General features: G+C 35.6%; 2 protein-coding genes across 3 annotated transcripts in view; one reads left to right on the top strand and one right to left on the bottom strand.

Moving 5' to 3' along the window:
• LOC100370426 (PRKCA-binding protein-like) overlaps window positions 1–7973 on the bottom strand; it is a 31783-nt gene extending 23810 nt beyond the window's left edge. Inside the window, exon 1 of one of the 2 annotated variants that reach the window (XM_002738625.4) lies at window positions 7811–7973. In XM_002738625.4, the coding sequence (XP_002738671.1) occupies window positions 7811–7845 (35 nt within the window). In that variant the 5' untranslated portion in view covers window positions 7846–7973. Of the gene's footprint in view, window positions 1–7191; window positions 7686–7810 lie in introns of those variants that run through there. The other variant, XM_078012556.2, reaches the window with a different exon arrangement.
• Window positions 7974–17851: 9878 nt separating this feature from the next.
• LOC100370123 (3 beta-hydroxysteroid dehydrogenase/Delta 5-->4-isomerase-like) overlaps window positions 17852–18942 on the top strand; it is a 52457-nt gene continuing 51366 nt past the window's right edge. Inside the window, exon 1 of the mRNA XM_002738623.4 lies at window positions 17852–18243. Within this exon, the coding sequence (XP_002738669.1) occupies window positions 17982–18243 (262 nt within the window). The 5' untranslated portion in view covers window positions 17852–17981. The remainder of the gene's footprint in view (window positions 18244–18942) is intronic.

The raw sequence follows: 18942 nt of genomic DNA, 5'->3' as shown, positions 1-18942 counted from the left end.
GGCAGACAGGCAGGCAGGCAGGCAGGCAGGCAGGCAGGCAGGCAGGCAAGCAGGCAGGCAGGCAGGCAGACATTTCTACTGTTTTATTTTCAGTACATTCCATTATTTAGTTACAGATTTAAAAATAGTTTCATGTTTACGATCAAAAATTATATTTGAGAGCCAATAAACGATGAGGTAAGTGTACACGTTTACATAATACTCGAAATATGTGTGATATTAAAATATTGTGATAATAGAAGAATAAACGCATTACAAAAAAGTTTATGTATAGTAAAATTACATACATACTCATACATTTTTCTTTTTTATTACTCAAGTATTAAAAGTAACAATTATTTACAGTTTAAAAATGTAGGTGAGGAGAAAGGAACAATTAAACTAATATTAAATCGAATAATAATTAGCGAGTGAAATTATATTGATTACAATTGTGAAAATTATGAAAAATAATGATATATTGAAAATAACGAGTACATAAACGAGTTAAATTGTGCGATTGTTTCTTTGCCAATGTCTAATTGCATGTATCTTCTGTGGACTTGTTACGTGGTATGTAGTCTAGCCATTGTCAATGACATTCAAGATTCTTAGTGCGTCCCCATCTAGTGTAGCCACTGCACCATTAACACACCATTGTAGTTCAAATACATCCAAAGTCTCCATAAGTAGATGGTAATCGCATGTTATTCTATATTTCAGGCGAGAAAAGAAGCACTGTACCACTTGAGCTGAATCTTTCAGTTTGTTGTATCTGGTTATGTGTATAGCTGTTTTGAGTGATGAAAGTAAATAGCATAACAAGCAATGTGACTGCGTGGTGGATTTTCTCCTCGGTGGACCAAGAACATAGTAAGCTAGAGGTACATTTTGCCAATCAAGTAGTTTATAGATAATTGTGTTGAAAATGTGAAATAGTGGTGTTAGCCATGGACACTCAACAAAAATGTGAGCTATGTCCTTTTGTTAACATACATACATACATACATACATACATACATACATACAGTACATACAGACATACATTTCTGTTTTTTATTACTCGATTTTTAAAAGCTTTTTACATTTTTTACACTTTTTGCAAGCGTCAGTTATGTCATCTTGAACATTCAGTTTTTCATCAGTTGGGGTAAGGTGAGTTTCGGCGTCATATGCATCGTTTTGTCTTGGCTGAGTAGTCTTCATAAAGTATTTTCCTAGCTTTGAAGTCAATCGTTGGATTTGTATTTTGTACTTGCATTTTATGTCAGCATTTTTGAGTAGATTTGTTAGCGATTTTATAAGCAGTCTGAGATCAGTCGCATGCTCAACAATTCTTTTGGAGTTAACCGATTCTTCCACAAACAACATAAGTGATTCGTTAGATAATAGATTGTCAGTTTCCCTAGGATAGTCATCTTGTATAATCTGTGATAAGTTCGAGACATCTGTCGTTTGTTTCCTCTGCACAATTGGCAGATGTGTGATTTTTCTTGTGGAATATATCAGCTGGTGCACTGGATGCTCCCTCTAACCCCTTGAAAAAGGAGAAAGAGCTACAAGAGATCAAGGACGGCAGTGTGAAAATGGGAGGTTTTTGTATTTTCACTTTACTAACAGTTCTTTTTGTAGTTATTGGCATTGTCCCAGTTGTCGTTCGAGATGCAGTCACTGTGGTGTCGACGTCTGTTTTTTCAGTACAGGAGAAAGAACAAGAGAATCTGAATGGCATTGAAAAGGGAGGCGATGTTTGTAACGTTTCTTCATCAGTAGTAGGCTCGATTAGCGTTTTATTAGATTTATTTGTGCCGTCATCACTAACATCATGTCCGTCTGTTTTAGCAACCATTGCCATGGTTTCACCGTCTTTAGCAGAGGTGTTATTTTTAGCACCTTCATTTGCATTTGGTTTTTCGGCGCACGTGGCATCATTACTGGCAGTGTCAATATCGGTATGTTTATTGGTCAACCGCTGTTGTTTAACTGGATTGTTTATAATAGTTTCTTGTGAAACTTCCTTGCAGTTGCGCCGGACATGACCTTTCTTGTGACACTTATAGCACACCACTTCATCAGTAGTTAAATAAATTTGATATAATTGTTTCTCGTATGCAATATTAATCACGTTGTCTAGTTTATTTTCTTGGCTTAGCATAAAAACTTGTCGGCGGAAAGATTTTACATGTCTTAGTTCAGGTTGTTTACAGCCAAGAGGTATGGTGCGAATCTTGCTGACGATGCGTCCGTAACGGGATAGTTCTGCCTCAAGAATATCGTTTGGAATAAAAGGGGAGACTCCAGACAACCGACTTTTTTGGCTGATTTAACCAGCGGCTTGGTGTAAATAAAGGAATTTCCGAAGATGATACCATTTGTACATAGTTTTTCAACAGACTTAACAGAGTCAAGAAAAACAATATTGCTGCAGTTAACTCAGGAGGCAGCAACAATATTTGTTGGTTCAACAATATGAGCAATGGCTAGTACATACGATGTAGTCTTCAATGTTAATGCCAATAAGTGATTCACACTTTATTCCATGGTTCCGTGTTAGCCCATCAAATGGGTTGTGTCGTGGAGATCTAACCATGATCTAACCATGATCTAACCATGATCTAACCATGATCTAACCATGATCTAACCATGATCTAACCATGATCTAACCATGGCCTTAAAAGGCCCACCAACAGAAAAACAAAGATTAGCAGGTGAAATAATGTCCAACAAGTGATTGTTAATGACACAGTCCCCGTCCCAAATTTTGTGATCTGACATATCAATTTGATGCTGATGAAGTCATTGAAACCATTAATAGGAGATGGATTTGTAAAAAATTATGATTTAGTGCTTTTACACAAGAATTGGACATTGGGCAGTCATATTGAATCAAATTACAAAAAACAAGTGGCGTAAACAACAGATTGTTTATTTACATCAAAACACGTGTTCCGTGTAGTAGTAATATGGCCAAAAATAAAAACAGCTGTTATTTGGCCATCTTTGATCTGATTATGAAACACACTGATATGTATGATGTATGTGCCAAATACAAATGAAAATGGTACATAAATTGTGGAAATATAGTAGTAAGGCCAAAAAGTCAGATAGCTTTCAATCGGCCATCCTTGACCAGATTTTGAAACAAATTGTTATGGACATGCATCCTAACATGTATAAAGTACATGTATGTGCCAAATTTGAATGAAAACTGACAGAGCACTTCCAAGATACCGCATAAAAAAACAAAACAAGATGCCTGCCAGTCGACTATCTTTCATCCAATTGTGAAATAAATTGTACTGGACATGTATCCTAACATGTATAATCTATATATCAAATTTGAATGAAAACTGACAAAGCATGTCCAAAATACAACATTTTCAAAAAACAAGATGGCTGCCAGTCAGCCATTTTGAATCGAATCGCTAAACCACTGCATGTGCATATGTCCCACATAAGGTACTAGGCACATGCAAAGAATGAACGGAATCGGTCCACAGGATTCTGAAATATTACTATTGACAGACTGACGCACGAACGGACGGACAGACTCAGGAACTCACAGATGGTCGGGGACATGTATCCTAACATGTATGATCGATGTACTAAATTTGAATGAAAACTGACAAAGCATGTCCAAAATGCAACATTTTCAAAAAACAAGATGGCTGCCAGTCGCCCATCTTTGATCCAATTGTGAAATACAGACCCGCCAGAAAGTATTTACGCACCACACTACAGGCAGCTACTACCTACGATATCATACAATAAAATAAACTCAATAACGGTTTGAATAAATATATTTATATATCTAATAAAATATGCGTTTTTACAGACAATAAAAACAACAAAATTGTCATTGTCATGCAGGATTGAATAAAAACGGCAGTCTGAACGAAACAGTGAAAAAACGTTCGAATTCTCTATGGAGAATACCGTGTAAACGCAAGCTCATAAATATTCATGAAGACATAGAACGCGGCGATTGTCAATAATGCGCGTGTCCACCTCTTCGCTGGATGACTTCTCTGAGCCGTTTTGGCATGGTATCGACGAGTTTCCGACACATGTTCACTTGGAACTGTCCCCAAGCTTCCATTATACTCGCGTATAAATCCTCGATGTTAGCAACTGGTCGGGAATGCACCTCTAAATCGATCAACTCCCAGAGGTTCTCAATGGGATTCAAATCTGGAGACTGTGCAGGCCAATTCAAAGTGGTAAAGTTGTCGAAAAAATATCCGTACTCTTGTGGATTATTTAGAAAATCCCTCACTGCCAATGCTGTGTGGACGGGGGCATTATCCTGTTGGAAATGAAAATTGGGTCCAACGAGTCTTAGTGCCGACGATATCATTTCGTTTTGCAGGATATCCAAATATTTCCATCGGTTCATGGTCGTCGGTACACGGACCAGCGACCCTAAGCCGGTAGCCGAAAAACATCCCCACACCATGACGCTACCACCACCAAATTGTATTGTAGGTTTAATGCATTTCAGCTCGTACTCTTCACCTGGTCTCCGACGTACAAATAATCTTCCACGGCTACGAAACACCGTAAACTTTGATTCGTCCGACCAGATAACTTGAGCCCACTGCGCCGGAGTCCAGTCGATGTGTTGTCTGGCAAATTGCAACCGCGGTGCGATGTGTCGAGGTTGTAGTTTAGGTTTTTTTTTTGCAACACAGCCGCGAAGATTACCATCCTTATATAGTCTTGATTTTTTAGTGCTCAAACTCAATCTTTTCCCAGTGAGTTGATTAAAATTGGCACGCAAATCACGGGCGGTGTGAAACCGATTCGCTAAACTAGACCTGATGAGTAGCCGGTCTTCGCGTTGCGTTGTACGCCTTGGTCGACCTGATCGACGACGATTGCCCATACTACCCCGCAGACAAAGTTTTCGCAGGTTGAAACGTATGGAGCCTTCAGAAATTCCCAGTCTTCTTGCAATTTCCCTATTAGACACTCCTTCTGTATACAGTGCTTCAATGTTCCCTTTAGTAAATTCTGACAATACCCTAACTTTCGGCATGGCTCAATGTTTGTAAATAAAAATTACGTATCTGACACTATGACCTCGACAGGAATATTCATGAACTACAACTGACAGGTATTCCCGCCCAGAAGCGCGTGTTGAAATAATTTCAGCTTCCCAATTGGTTCAAATTTGCATGAGAAAGGACACGACTATCGCACATGTTTTATGGCGCGAAGTTTTAATGAGATGCAAATGATATGCAAATGAGCGCGCTCCCATAGAGTTAACCATGGCGATTTTCGCTCACTGAAAAAACGTCTACATACAAAAAAACTAAACACAAATCAACCATTTTATTTTGACTAAAATGCACTAGTTCTTCTTAAATTTAGTATATTTTAAAGTCAACACATCATGTTACCTGGAATTGTTATTTTTAGTTACGAAAACGATCAAATGACAGGTGCGTAAATACTTTCTGGCGGGTCTGTAAATTGTCATGGACATGTATCCTAACATGTATAATCTATGTACCAAATTTGAATGAAAACTGACAAAGCATGTCCAAAATACAACATTTTCAAAATACAAGATGGCTGCCAGTCGGCCATTTTGAATCGAATCGCTAAACCACTGCATGTGCATATGTCCCAGATAAAGTACTAGGCACATGCAAAGAATGAACGGAATCGGTCCAAGGGATTCTGAGATATGACTCCGGAGGGACGCACGGACGCACAGACGGAGATCGAATTATAAGTCCCCGTTTTCGGACTTCGTCCGAACGGGGACTAATAACAATGTTAGACCTACCAGTAACTTCACAAAGTACTCACACACAAAGTAGTTAACAGGATTCAGTTCACACGACTATGAAAACGATGAAATATGCAATTTTTGCAGGAGCTCTGCTCAGTGACGTGTACACACACATGTACATACATACATACATACATGTGCAGACATGGTAGCTGCAAAGACTCCTATTTGTGCTTCGCACACAGGAGTAAAAAATTATGTATGTTTATTTTATGGAAGGTTAAACATTTTATTTTCCTCTCAACCACAGGGCATGAAATAGCAACGTTCAGATTCCATCATTCCATCTTGTTCATGGAAAGTTATACTACTTGTTTTTAAAACCAACAAAATGTATTAGTCATTTTGTGATGTGTGAAACAAAGACCATGATGGTTCTGTAAAAATCCCATGTTATTTTCAAGATTATATTTGGAAAAACAGAAAATAAAATGAAAATAGCCAAATTGTTCTCTTCGAAAATAATGTTCTGGGTCCAGCTGCTAAATACTAAATATCTCTCTGCCAACTATTCAACACACTTTTAGTACTTTATTGATTTGTATCATGGTTTTAGTATATTAGTATATTATTATTATTATTATTATTATATACATGTAGTAGCCTATAAAGCCCCCCCCCCCAAAAAAAATAGTGGTTCCAATGTACTCTAAAAACACAATGTAGTGTCAGATTTAAATTTTATTTTTTTCCGTATCAGAAATCATTTTCTTTGTGTTAGTTTAATTATTAGTTAAAAAACCTACATACAATTGTGTCTGGACAAAAGTCTTTTGACCCAAATTCTAGATAATAAACTAAGTCAGCCTCATTGTAATCTTGTGTCATTACGCATAATTTTAGGCATTATGTTAGGCAATACATTTTTGGTAGGATTGCTATCCTACCAAAAATGTATTGCCTAACATATTTTTTTTATTTAGCATAATATAATAATAATAATTTATTAAAATCAGATAATGTTTACTGATAATGAAGCAAATCACGGTTACTAGAAGTAACCGTGAGCAAATAAATGAATGAGCACATACAGAAAACCTAATATATGAGCCCCGGAATTAGCCAGGTCAGGGACTAAAAATAATCTACTATACACATGGCAGAAACATGATACCCACGAAGGTCACATGATCTACCATATTTTGTATCTATAAAAAAGTGGTAACAGAAGTAGTGATTGAATGATAAAAGAACAAAATATAACATTCAACTGTTTTTATATAGTTTGGCTATACTGTGTGTAAATATATTAGTAATTTTCTCTAAGGGCACCATATGACAAAAATTATATTTCGTTTTGGTTGTTTCCTTTTTCAAATGCTAATTATATACCGAAATATTAAAGTTAAATAGTGTTATATCAAATACTCTAGAGAATTGTTAATGCTTACATGAAAAAAAATACCTACATTTTATCTTCATATGCATCCCAATCGTGATCCAAATTAGGATAGTCGCGGAGGGGGTCTAAATATGAACGCGGTGCAGGTTTCTGATGTCGCAAAGGTCTGGGACTAGAAGGCGAAGGGGCCGTACCTGCCGACCGACCACGTGAACTCGACAACGGCTTCTGTGGTTTTTCGTCACGTTGTTGTTCTTCTTCGGCACCCAGAAGTTTCTCGTCATCGCCGTCATCATCGTAGTACATTTTGTATTTTTTGTTTAAATAGCAGTATTAGTCCACGTATTCACTGAATGCAGTACAGTGGGCGACTAATACGAGTACAAAATTCGTCGAAATCCAGCTAATTTCTCAGTCGATTTTTTAAATGTATCAACTATACACCGATGACAAAGCTTTAGTATGTAGCGCAACGTGTCCAGCAGTGGTACTTGCTATGAATGAAATGCCAATACGACTATATTGAACATGACGTGACAATAAACAAAACAAATTCAGCGATAATTTATGCCGAAAATGTATGGGTATATTTAAAGTACTAAAAATAGCCACCGCTGGCTATGTCAGCTGTGCAACTTACGTGAGTGAATACCAATGATTGGCGCACTCCTCGGCAGTATACTTACATTTTATCCTCCTCTAACTCGTAGTCCATCATCATGAAGAATCAGATGGCTTAAAACTACACACCTTTAACAAATATTGGCGATTTTCACAATAAAATGACAAAAATATACAGACTTCAACATCTGCGCATGCGTAGTTGTAAAACGGAACTAGTTTCAAAGGCATTATGGGTTTTGTAACCAGTGTGAAGTTGGCACGCAATAAGAGCACATAATAGAAGTTGGCACGCAATAAGAGCACGCAATAAAAAATGCCGTAAACCGGTATTGTTTGGCGTTTTTTGTGCTGTACATTCATGGTATGACTAAAATAATCATATTTGGTAACCAAATTTATTGTTTTTGGTAAGTATCTTCAACGTAAGTACAATGAAGCCATACAAGTGCTAAACTCTATCCCAGTGTACTTGGCTGACAGTACCATCGAATAATAACAGGCTGACAGTACAATCGATTATTAACAGCCTCGTTCGCTTTCAATTTAAATTGCTCATTCAATATTATAACAAAACAATCATAGTTTTACACATTATATATTAGTTTGCGGCGAACAAAAAAAAATGAATATATATATATTGCGTTTCAAGATCGATGCCCATGTATGAGCAATATTTCACGTTTTGGCCCAACGGATGCAATATTATTTGTAATTAATTATTTGTAATCAAAAAGTTATTTTTGATTATTATATATCAATCGAAAGAATACTAACAGTGGATTAAAATAATATTAGTCGCAATCCGGCACAAAATGTTGCCACGCTGTAGCCGCGCACTAAACTTGGCCTATATTTAACGTTTTTGGCACAAAAAAATCGTTATTTCATTCAATCTAAACGGCTACAGTCACATCAAAAACAAATTTATTTTCCAATATATATCAATCGAGGGAATACTAACAGTAGATTAAAATAATGTTAGTCACTGTCCGGCACAAAACGTTGTCACTCTGTAGCCACGCTCTAACTTGGTCTATATTTAACGTTTTTGGAACAAAAATGCGCTATTTCATTCAATCTAAACGGCTGCAGTCACTTCAAAGACAAATTTATTTTCCAATATTATATATCAATTGAGAGAGAGCTAATAGTAGATTAAAATAATGTTAGTCACAATCCGGTTAAAAACGTTGTTACTCTGTAGCCATGCCCTAAACTTGGCCTATATTTCACGTTTTGGGCACAAAAATTCGTTATTTCATTCAATCTAAACGGCTGCAGTCACATCAAAAACAAATTTATTTTTCAATATTATATATCAATCTAGAGACGACTAATAGTAGATTAAAATAATATTAGTCACTGTCCGGCACAAAACGTTGTCACTCTGTAACCACGCCCTAAACTTGGCCTATATTTCACGTTTTTGGAACAAAAATGCGCTGTTTCATTCATTCTAAACGGCTGCAGTCACTTCAAAGACAAATTTATTTTCCAATATTATATATCAATCGAGAGAGGGCTAATAGTAGATTGAAATAATATTAGTCACTGTCAGGCACAAAATGTTGTCACTCTATAACCACGCCCTAAACTTGGCCTATATTTCACGTTTTTTCGCACAAAAAGCGACATTATTCATAATTAAATCGGCTGCAGTCACATCAAAAACAAATTTATTTTCCAATATTATATATCAATCGAGAGAATACTAACAGTAGATTAAAATAATATTAGTCACAGTCCGGCACAAAATGTTGCTACGATGTAGCCACGCCCTAAACTTGTCATATATTTCACGTTTTTGGCAAAACATCGTTATTTCATTCAGTCAAATCGGCTGCAGTAACTTCAAAAATAAATTTATTTTCGAATATTATATATCAATCGAGAGAGGACTAATAGTAGATTAAAATAATATTAGTCACTGTCAGGCACAAAATGTTGTCACTCTGTAACCACGCCCTAAACTTGGCCTATATTTCACGTTTTTCGCACAAAAATTCTTTATTTCATTCATTCTAAACGACTGCAGTCACTTCAAAAACAAATTTATTTTCGAATATTATATATCAATCGAGAGAGGGCTAATAGTAGATTAAAATAATATTAGTCACTGTCAGGCACAAAATGTTGTCACTCTGTAACCACGTCCTAAACTTGGCCTATTTTTCACGTTTTTGGCAAATCATCGTTAATTCATTCAAATTAAATCGGCTGGAGTCACATCAAAAACAAATTTATTTTCCAATATTATATATCAATCGAGAGAATACTAACAGTAGATTAAAATAATATTAGTCACAGTCTGGCACAAAACGTTGTCACTCTCTAACCACGCCCTAAACTTGTCCTATATTTCACTTTTTTGGCAAAAAACTCGTTATTTCATTCAGTCAAATCGGCTGCAGTCACTTCAAAAACAAATTTATTTTCAAATATTATATATCAATCGAGAGAGGGCTAATAGTAGATTAAAATAATATTAGTCACTGTCCGACACAAAATGTTGCTACGATGTAGCCACGCCCTAAACTTGTCCTATATTTCACGTTTTTGGCAAATCATCGTTATTTCATTCAAATTAAATCGGCTGGAGTCACATCAAAAACAAATTTATTTTCCAATACTATATATCAATCGAGAGAATACTAACAGTAGATTAAAATAATATTAGTCACAGTCCGGCACAAAATGTTGCTACGATGTAGCCACGCCCTAAACTTGTCCTATATTTCACGTTTTTGGCAAAACATCGTTATTTCATTCAGTCAAATCGGCTACAGTAACTTCAAAAACAAATTTATCTTCGAATATTATATATCAATCGAGAGAGGGCTAATAGTAGATTAAAATAATATTAGTCACTGTCTGACACAAAACGTTGTCACTCTGTAACCACGCCCTAAACTTGGCCTATATTTCAAGTTTTTCGCACAAAAAGCGACATTATTCATAATTAAATCGGCTGCACTCACATCAAAATCAAATTTATTTTCTAATATTATATATCAATCGAGAGAATACTAACAGTAGATTAAAATAATATTAGTCACAGTCCGGCACAAAATGTTGTCACTCTATAACATTAACATCAATTGGGCAGTCTGAAAATGAACATTGGCCCTTTGCTGAAAATATGGAATTAACTCTACGGCGTGATGTTGCTATTGATACTTGGTGACGTTTAAAATTAAAAACGCAATACCTGTTTGATTCATTAATGCCTTTGGTAATCAAATGTTGCCATAATCCGCGGGGGAAAGTCCTACCTTGCTGCCTTTTTTTAAGACTGTCCCATTCCTTTTCATTGATTTTAAAAGTCGCTCGCTCCGAGTTTAGTGTTACTCTGAAAAATCCGTCTACATTCAAATCTCCCATTATTGCATCAAATGTATCATTGGATAGTGGAGACAATATGCCAGAATCTGAACATTGGTTTAGTGGCTTTTTGTCGTGATATTTATTTTTTAATAACACCTTTTTGTTTTCGTTGTCATTTTCTGCACTAATATCAGCGTCGCTATTGCAATCCATTGATTCCGCGTCGGACACTTCATGTTTTTTATCCGGTGTTGTGTGCAATCGACACTCGTTTTGCGTATATGAAAACATTTCTTTCCTAGTTTGATCAGGAACTTTTTTTACAGTAGCACTTCGTTTTGTTACGTGGCACTGTTCATGAGTTTCAGATTGTCTGTCTGTAGTTATGATTGCATTTTCTGGTATTTGACTCGTTGGAGTACATTCGCCATTAAAATCTGAAAAGGTTTCCTCGTTACATTGTAGACTATTATTGTGTAGACTAGTGTCGTCCAATACGGTACTTTCATGGTATATTTTTGTTTTAATTTTAGTTTCAGTTACAAGTGAATTTGTTAAATTTTCGTCGCACTCACTTTGGTGGTGAAAGTATGAAAACGACTCATTGTGTTCGAAATGTTGTTCTGGTTTGAGCAATGTAAATCCGTTGTCGTGGTTTGCTCAATTGCCGATTGCGTCAAACAATTTTGGTAATTGGGCGAGTGTTTAGTTGTTTGTTCACCAACATTATGACTGCCTTCAGCATCCATGTTATGTTGGCGTTCCTGAGATGGATCAACATTTATATCTTTATTATAGTTAACTAGTGATTCCCCCCTATTACATCCATTCAATCCACATACAAAATTTATTTCTGAACCGGAATATTTTTTATCTAGTTTCATACATTCAAAATGATACCATTTTTAAACAAGATTGGCATTCAATATACAGTTTACCATCATCTGGTTTATCGCACACACAATGACGCGCTTTTATCTTTTTAGTGTCTGTACACCAAATTCCCGATTCCCTGTATTTAGCTCTTCTCTTGCGGACCAATTTCGGTTGATTTGTGCAGGCTATGGATTTATTTTCGCAATCTTCTAAATGCTTTGTTTCAAAAATATTGCTTACTCGTTCTTGAACATGTCCTCTATTTTCGCGCCAAATTAGTTTGAAATACTTTACACAATCTTTTCGAGTCGGCCACTTCAATTCGTTTGCTACAAACCTCCACACTGCATTGTTGTCAATATCGAGACTATTAAAATGATGGCGAGCTTTAAAAATTGCTTGGGCAAACTCAGCGTAGTCCATACTTCGATGACGATTCTTTGTGTGATACAATCTATCTCCCCCAAATAATTTATTAATTTCTTGTCCTACCTCACAATGATTACCAGTATTTAATGACTCCTCGTCCTTCGTTGTATTTCGTACTATTGTTTGTCTGTAGTTTACCGTTGTCTCTCTTTGTTCCCCCTCCAGTGAATAGTCCAGAGACACAAAGAGCTTATAAACATAAAAAACGATCTAATAAGATTATGATTAGTTAAAAATCATATCTCCGCATTACAAAATAGTGCAACTTGAATATTATTACATGTTTATTTGAAGGATGTAATCGTATTTACGTTTTTGAAAGTCTTCTTTTTTAGGACAATCTCCCGTTCATTAGAATTTGTTTTTCGGTAGCTCTTGTTTTTCGCTCTATGGTTCGATGTGCGATGATCATTTTTAACACCGTGCTTCTGTATTGTGAAAAAGAATGTACGGCTGTATTATATTACACAACACACATACACGCAGTTGTTTTAACACCACAATTGCCATTAAATACTCACTCGATATAGTGACGAATATTTCGGGTCAATCACCGCAACCAAATCAGATACACTGTGTTCACTTGACCTACAATAAACAATACAGTTACAAGTAATATTTAGTTTTGTAAGTGATCTGGTACCAAAACTGCGTCCGATCGTCATAATCAAGGTTACTTTACTTTAAAGTGAATAGATGAAAAGTAGACACGTGAAATAAATCAGTATTACCAAGCAACGACATATTAACACTTCGTGTATATAGACAAAACAAAATTGAAACTATTAAACTTATGCCATCATTGTGTAAGTTGCGCTCATTAATTGTTACTTTGTTTCTTGCAGTTTCTTAATTTATATTAATTGGTTAAATATTTATTAATATTAGTACTCACCTGGCGAATGAAATTGTCGCCGTCAAGTGATCTTCCATTGGGGTAATATTATTTATATCTTCATTTTTTGTCAGTGTTTTGATTTTACGCTTATTAATTGAATATGACAAAGACGACATTGATGAACTCGTTTTTATGTTGAGTTGTGGTGTTTTGGGTGTCTGAATACAAATAGAATTGCCCTGCAAACTACTTTGCCATTCTTCGGGAGGCCTTTGGTATGAGGTAATGCTCCGATGAAGAATGGAAAGCAGTTTTGGCAACCCTAAATTGTCACTAAGATGGACTCCGTCCTTAGCTGACCACAAACTTTTCTCGAACGGGTTGAACTCTTCTGTAGCGTCAATAAACCTAATATCATGTTTTTCTGTAACTTCTTTAAATGCGGCGTTGTACTTTTTAACATCGCCGCGACGCTCGTCAAGTCTCGGTAAGATACCGACATACATGATCTATTAATAAAGTGTAAACACATAAATCACCAAGGTGGTACATATCAAATAGGAAGGAAACGGTAACGTATTCGTGGTGATTATTTAGCCTTTATATACGTGTGATGCGGCTTCATATCTGATTCTCACTGAAAATGCTATACCGACATAAGGTGGGCATGGTAATTTATACATGGGGGTATCAATAATATGATGAGGTCTAATAATGCCACAGTGGCGTTGACGTAGATAGCTAACCATATTTTTTTTTATTGCGCAGTAAATCGTGACATTTCTCGGTCACATATGAAAAATATGTTGAATTCAACAACGTGCGTAGGTAAATATAAACAGTCACACAAATATATACACATCGGGAGTTAGAAATAAGATGAACATGAATACATCTCACAAACGAATGATCGACGGCGATAACTTATTATCACATATTTAGAACTGTTATCGCCGGTTTAACGTGTACACGTCCTGTTCTACACAGTGGTACACACAACTATAAAGAATAATACAGTTTATAGACAGTAAAAAAATAATATACATATAGTTTAAATTTTAATCATGTTACAACACGATATTCCGTTCACTGCCAGAACACACACATAAGTTATAATAAAGTTAGTATATCATAATAACGTGTTATATAATACTAGTATAACGTGAGTAACATGCAAGTTAAATTATATAAGTTAATTCCATTTCGTTTAACCATGGAGCAAGCTCCTTGGTTTTTAGCTCCATGGCTTAACCGATATTTTAAAAGATTTAAAGTGTCTGGGTCTCGAAAATACATTAGAAATACAGTTGATATGATATAATATAATGACGATAAATATATAACGCATTGATGGGGATTGATCCACGCGACACGACATTTTTTGTTTGAAACGGTGTCAGTCCGACACCAATAAAGTGCATAAACGGATTTATAGCATCTTTTACTCTGATTAATCCGCTATAATTTAAAATAAACTTGTGAATAGAGGATAAATAACTGTGACATTCATGCCATAAACCGGCCAGATTCTGCATGGGTTGCTAGGCCCATGGAAAGAGAAAAAGATTTTCTATTATCATTTACGAGAAATGTAAAAGTATGAACTAATGGATTTTTTTTTGAATAGTAAAATGATTGAAGTGTAATTCAACTGTATAAGGTGCCAGTATTATAAGGGAAATCGCGAATCATTTTACGCACACAGAATCGTAATGATATTTCGGAAAATTGTTCAGTACTCACCCGACCTCCCGGAAATTTACGTTTAGTTGCTCGGGGCAAGTTTTCTAAATCTGTAATCCCTTGTGCATAACCTTCTCTTCCATTAAGATCATTTGTGCAGGCCTGGATAACTACGAACTCCGGATGTTTTGGTAGTGACGAATGTTCCATTTAAACTAAGATGTCTTTGCACCGACCACCAGGAGTAGAATTAAATCCATACTCCAACTTTAAGTCAATCGGTGGCAATACAAGTCCTTCTATCACTGAACGCATTTGCGAGTCTCCAAATACAGCAACAAACTGAAAATAATTATACACTATGTGAATTTGCGTGGTTGACACATTTTGAAACAAGTTAATGCAAGTTCAAAAACAGAAATAATCAGCAAATAATCAGTCGGACAATGACTAATATTATTTTAATCTACTATTAGCCCTCTCTCCATTGATATATAATAATCGAAAATAAATTTGTTTTTGAAGTGAGTGCAGCCGATTTGACTGAATGAAATAACGATTTTTTGTTCCAAAAACGTGACATATAGGCCAAGTTTAGGGCGTGGTTACAGAGTGACAACGTTTTGTGTCGGACAGTGACTAACATTATTTTAATCTACTATTAGCCCTCTCTCGATTGATATATAATATTGGAAAATAAATTTGTTTTTGAAGTGACTGCAGCCAATTTGACTGAATGAAATAACGATTTTTGGTTCCAAAAACGTGAAATATAGGCCAAGTTTAGGGCGTGGTTGTAGAGTGACAACGTTTTGTGCCGGACAGTGACTAATATTATTTTAATCTACTATTAGCCCTCTCTCGATTGATATATAATATTGGAAAATAAATTTGTTTTTGAAGTGACTGCAGCCGATTTGACTGAATGAAATAACGATTTTTTGTTCCAAAAACGTGAGATATAGGCCAAGTTTAGGGCGTGGTTACAGAGTGACAACGTTTTGTGCCGGGCAGTGACTAATATTATTTTAATCTACTATTAGCCCTCTCTCGATTGATATATAATATTGGGAAATAAATTTGTTTTTGAAGTGACCGCAGCCGATTTGACTGAATGAAATAACGATTTTTTGTTCCAAAAACGTGAAATATAGGCCAAGTTTAGGGCGTGGTTGTAGAGTGACAACGTTTTGTGCCGGACAGTGACTAATATTATTTTAATCTACTATTAGCCCTCTCTCGATTGATATATAATATTGGAAAATAAATTTGTTTTTGAAGTGACTGCAGCCGATTTGACTGAATGAAATAACGATTTTTTGTTCCAAAAACGTGAAATATAGGCCAAGTTTAGGGCGTGGTTGTAGAGTGACAACGTTTTGTGCCGGACAGTGACTAATATTATTTTAATCTACTATTAGCCCTCTCTCGATTGATATACAATATTGGAAAATAAATTTGTTTTTGAAGTGACTGCAGCCGATTTGACTGAATGAAATAACGATTTTTTGTTCCAAAAACGTGAAATATAGGCCAAGTTTAGGGCGTGGTTGTAGAGTGACAACGTTTTGTGCCGGACAGTGACTAATTCTATTTTAATCTACTATTAGCCCTCTCTCGATTGATATATAATATTGGAAAATAAATTTGTTTTTGAAGTGACTGCAGCCGATTTGACTGAATGAAATAACGATTTTTTGTTCCAAAAACGTGAAATATAGGCCAAGTTTAGGTCGTGGTTACAGAGTGACAACGTTTTGTGCCGGACAGTGACTAATATTATTTTAATCTACTATTAGCCCTCTCTCGATTGATATATAATATTGGAAAATAAATTTGTTTTTGAAGTGACTGCAGCCGATTTGACTGAATGAAATAACGATTTTTTGTTCCAAAAACGTGAAATATAGGCCAAGTTTAGGGCGTGGTTGTAGAGTGACAACGTTTTGTGCCGGACAGTGACTAATATTATTTTAATCTACTATTAGCCCTCTCTCGATTGATATATAATATTGGACAATAAATTTGTTTTTGAAGTGACTGCAGCCGATTTGACTGAATGAAATAACGATTTTTTGTTCCAAAAACGTGAAATATAGGCCAAGTTTAGGGCGTGGTTACAGAGTGACAACGTTTTGTGCCGGACAGTGTCTAATATTATTTTAATCTACTATTAGCCCTCTCTCGATTGATATATAATATTTGAAAATAAATTTGTTTGTGATGTGACCGCAGCCGTTCTGACTGAATGAAATAACGATTTTTTGTTCCAAAAACGTGAAATATAGGCCAAGTTTAGGGCGTGGTTATAGAGTGACAACGTTTTGTGCCGGATTGTGACTAATATTATTTTAATCTGTTATTAGCCCTCTCTCGATTGATTTATAATAATCAAAAATAACTTTTTGTTTACAGTGACTGCAGCTGATTTTAATTACAAATACCATTGCATCCGTTCTGCCAAAACGTGAAATATTGCTCATACATGGGCATCGATCTTGAAACGCAATATATATATAACCAATGTTTTTTGTTTGTTCGCCTTAAACTAGTTTATAGTGTGTAAAACTATGATTGTTTTTTTTTTTTATAATATTGAATGAGCAATTTAAATTGAAAGCGAACGAGGCTGTTAATATTCGATTGTACTGTCAGCCTGTTAATTATTCGATGGTACTGTCAGCCAAGTACACTGGGATAGAGTTTAGCACTTGTATGGCTTCGTTGTATTTTCGTTGAAGATACTTACCAAAAACACGAAATTTGGTTGCCAAATATGATTATTTTCGTCAACCACCAATGTGCAGCACAAAAAACGCCAAACAATGCCGGTTTACGGCCATTTTTATTGCGTGCTCTTATTGCGTGCCAACTTCTATTGCGTGCTCTTATTGCGTGCCAACTTCACACTGGTGGGTTTTACCAAGGTGAAAGTTTAGTGATTAATAAACTCAGCATGAACAAATGTAAATAAGTATTTGAATGAATTGGCTCACGTCACGTTTTCGACAGACATCCTTGCACAGTCTGCCGATCATCCTGCTTTAAAGTCGAACAACTTTCTTTAAGATCCTCACTTTAAAATGTCGTCCGAAGAAGAAGGTGATGTGATCTTGGTAACGGGTGCGTCGGGATTTGTCGGACAGCATGTCGTCAAGTTATTGATGGAAAGATGCCGAGATGTCAGAGAAGTCCGTGCCTTCGACATTCGGCCGTTCAAATGGATAAAAGAATTAAGGGTGACTGAAACTTATGTCGATCTCGTGCACGTTCGAGGAGATATTACACAACTATCTGACATCCGAAAGGCTTGTAGAGGCGTCGACGCTGTCGTCCATACAGCTGGTAAGAAAATCACTTTCTCAATTGGAAATCTTTTTGAGACTAATTAATTATGCCTTTTAAAGTCCTGGTGTTGAAGGTCTGCGGACCCCCCCCCCCCCGTCCCCAGAGATGGCCCCCATCGAATAGAGTATCGTGATAAACTTTTATTGTGATGGGAGCGCCAAACTTTCAATAAATTATTTATATCACAAAACTGGAAATATTAATATGAATATTATTACCATGTAAAAAAAACAAAAAAACGAAAGCTATGCTTGAATACTAAAATGCCACATGTTCTTAACGGGATAATAATAATAAAAATAAAAATAATTGTTTATTGCATCTTTAGAAATATACATTTCTTTCAGTATATAGCAATAGAAATATTAATCAATACAGAAAAATAAAATATAGCAAGTTAGTAATAATTTTAAAAAGTAAATAAAATATAATAAGTTCAAATCACATGTTTTTTGTGTGTTGTTGGAATGCCATGAAGATAAATTGTGCAACATGCTTAATTGAGGTTTTGTCTGTTATTGTCATTATAAATTGAAATTTTTCATTATTAGTTTTGATTTCTTTTGGGAGTATTATATGTGATAACACATCTTGCCATAATGTCATGTATTTTGGACAAACTATTAGTAAATGTTCTTTATCTTCTACATTATGCAAATCACAATGTAGACAAATTCTATCTTGTAATGTTGTTTT

The sequence above is a fragment of the Saccoglossus kowalevskii genome, chromosome 8 (assembly GCF_978046115.1).
Source record: "Saccoglossus kowalevskii chromosome 8, keSacKowa6.1, whole genome shotgun sequence".
Classification (NCBI taxonomy): Eukaryota; Metazoa; Hemichordata; class Enteropneusta; family Harrimaniidae; genus Saccoglossus; species Saccoglossus kowalevskii.
The sequence above is the reverse complement of the archived record's forward strand: the minus strand, read 5'-3'. Positions and strand labels throughout refer to the sequence as shown.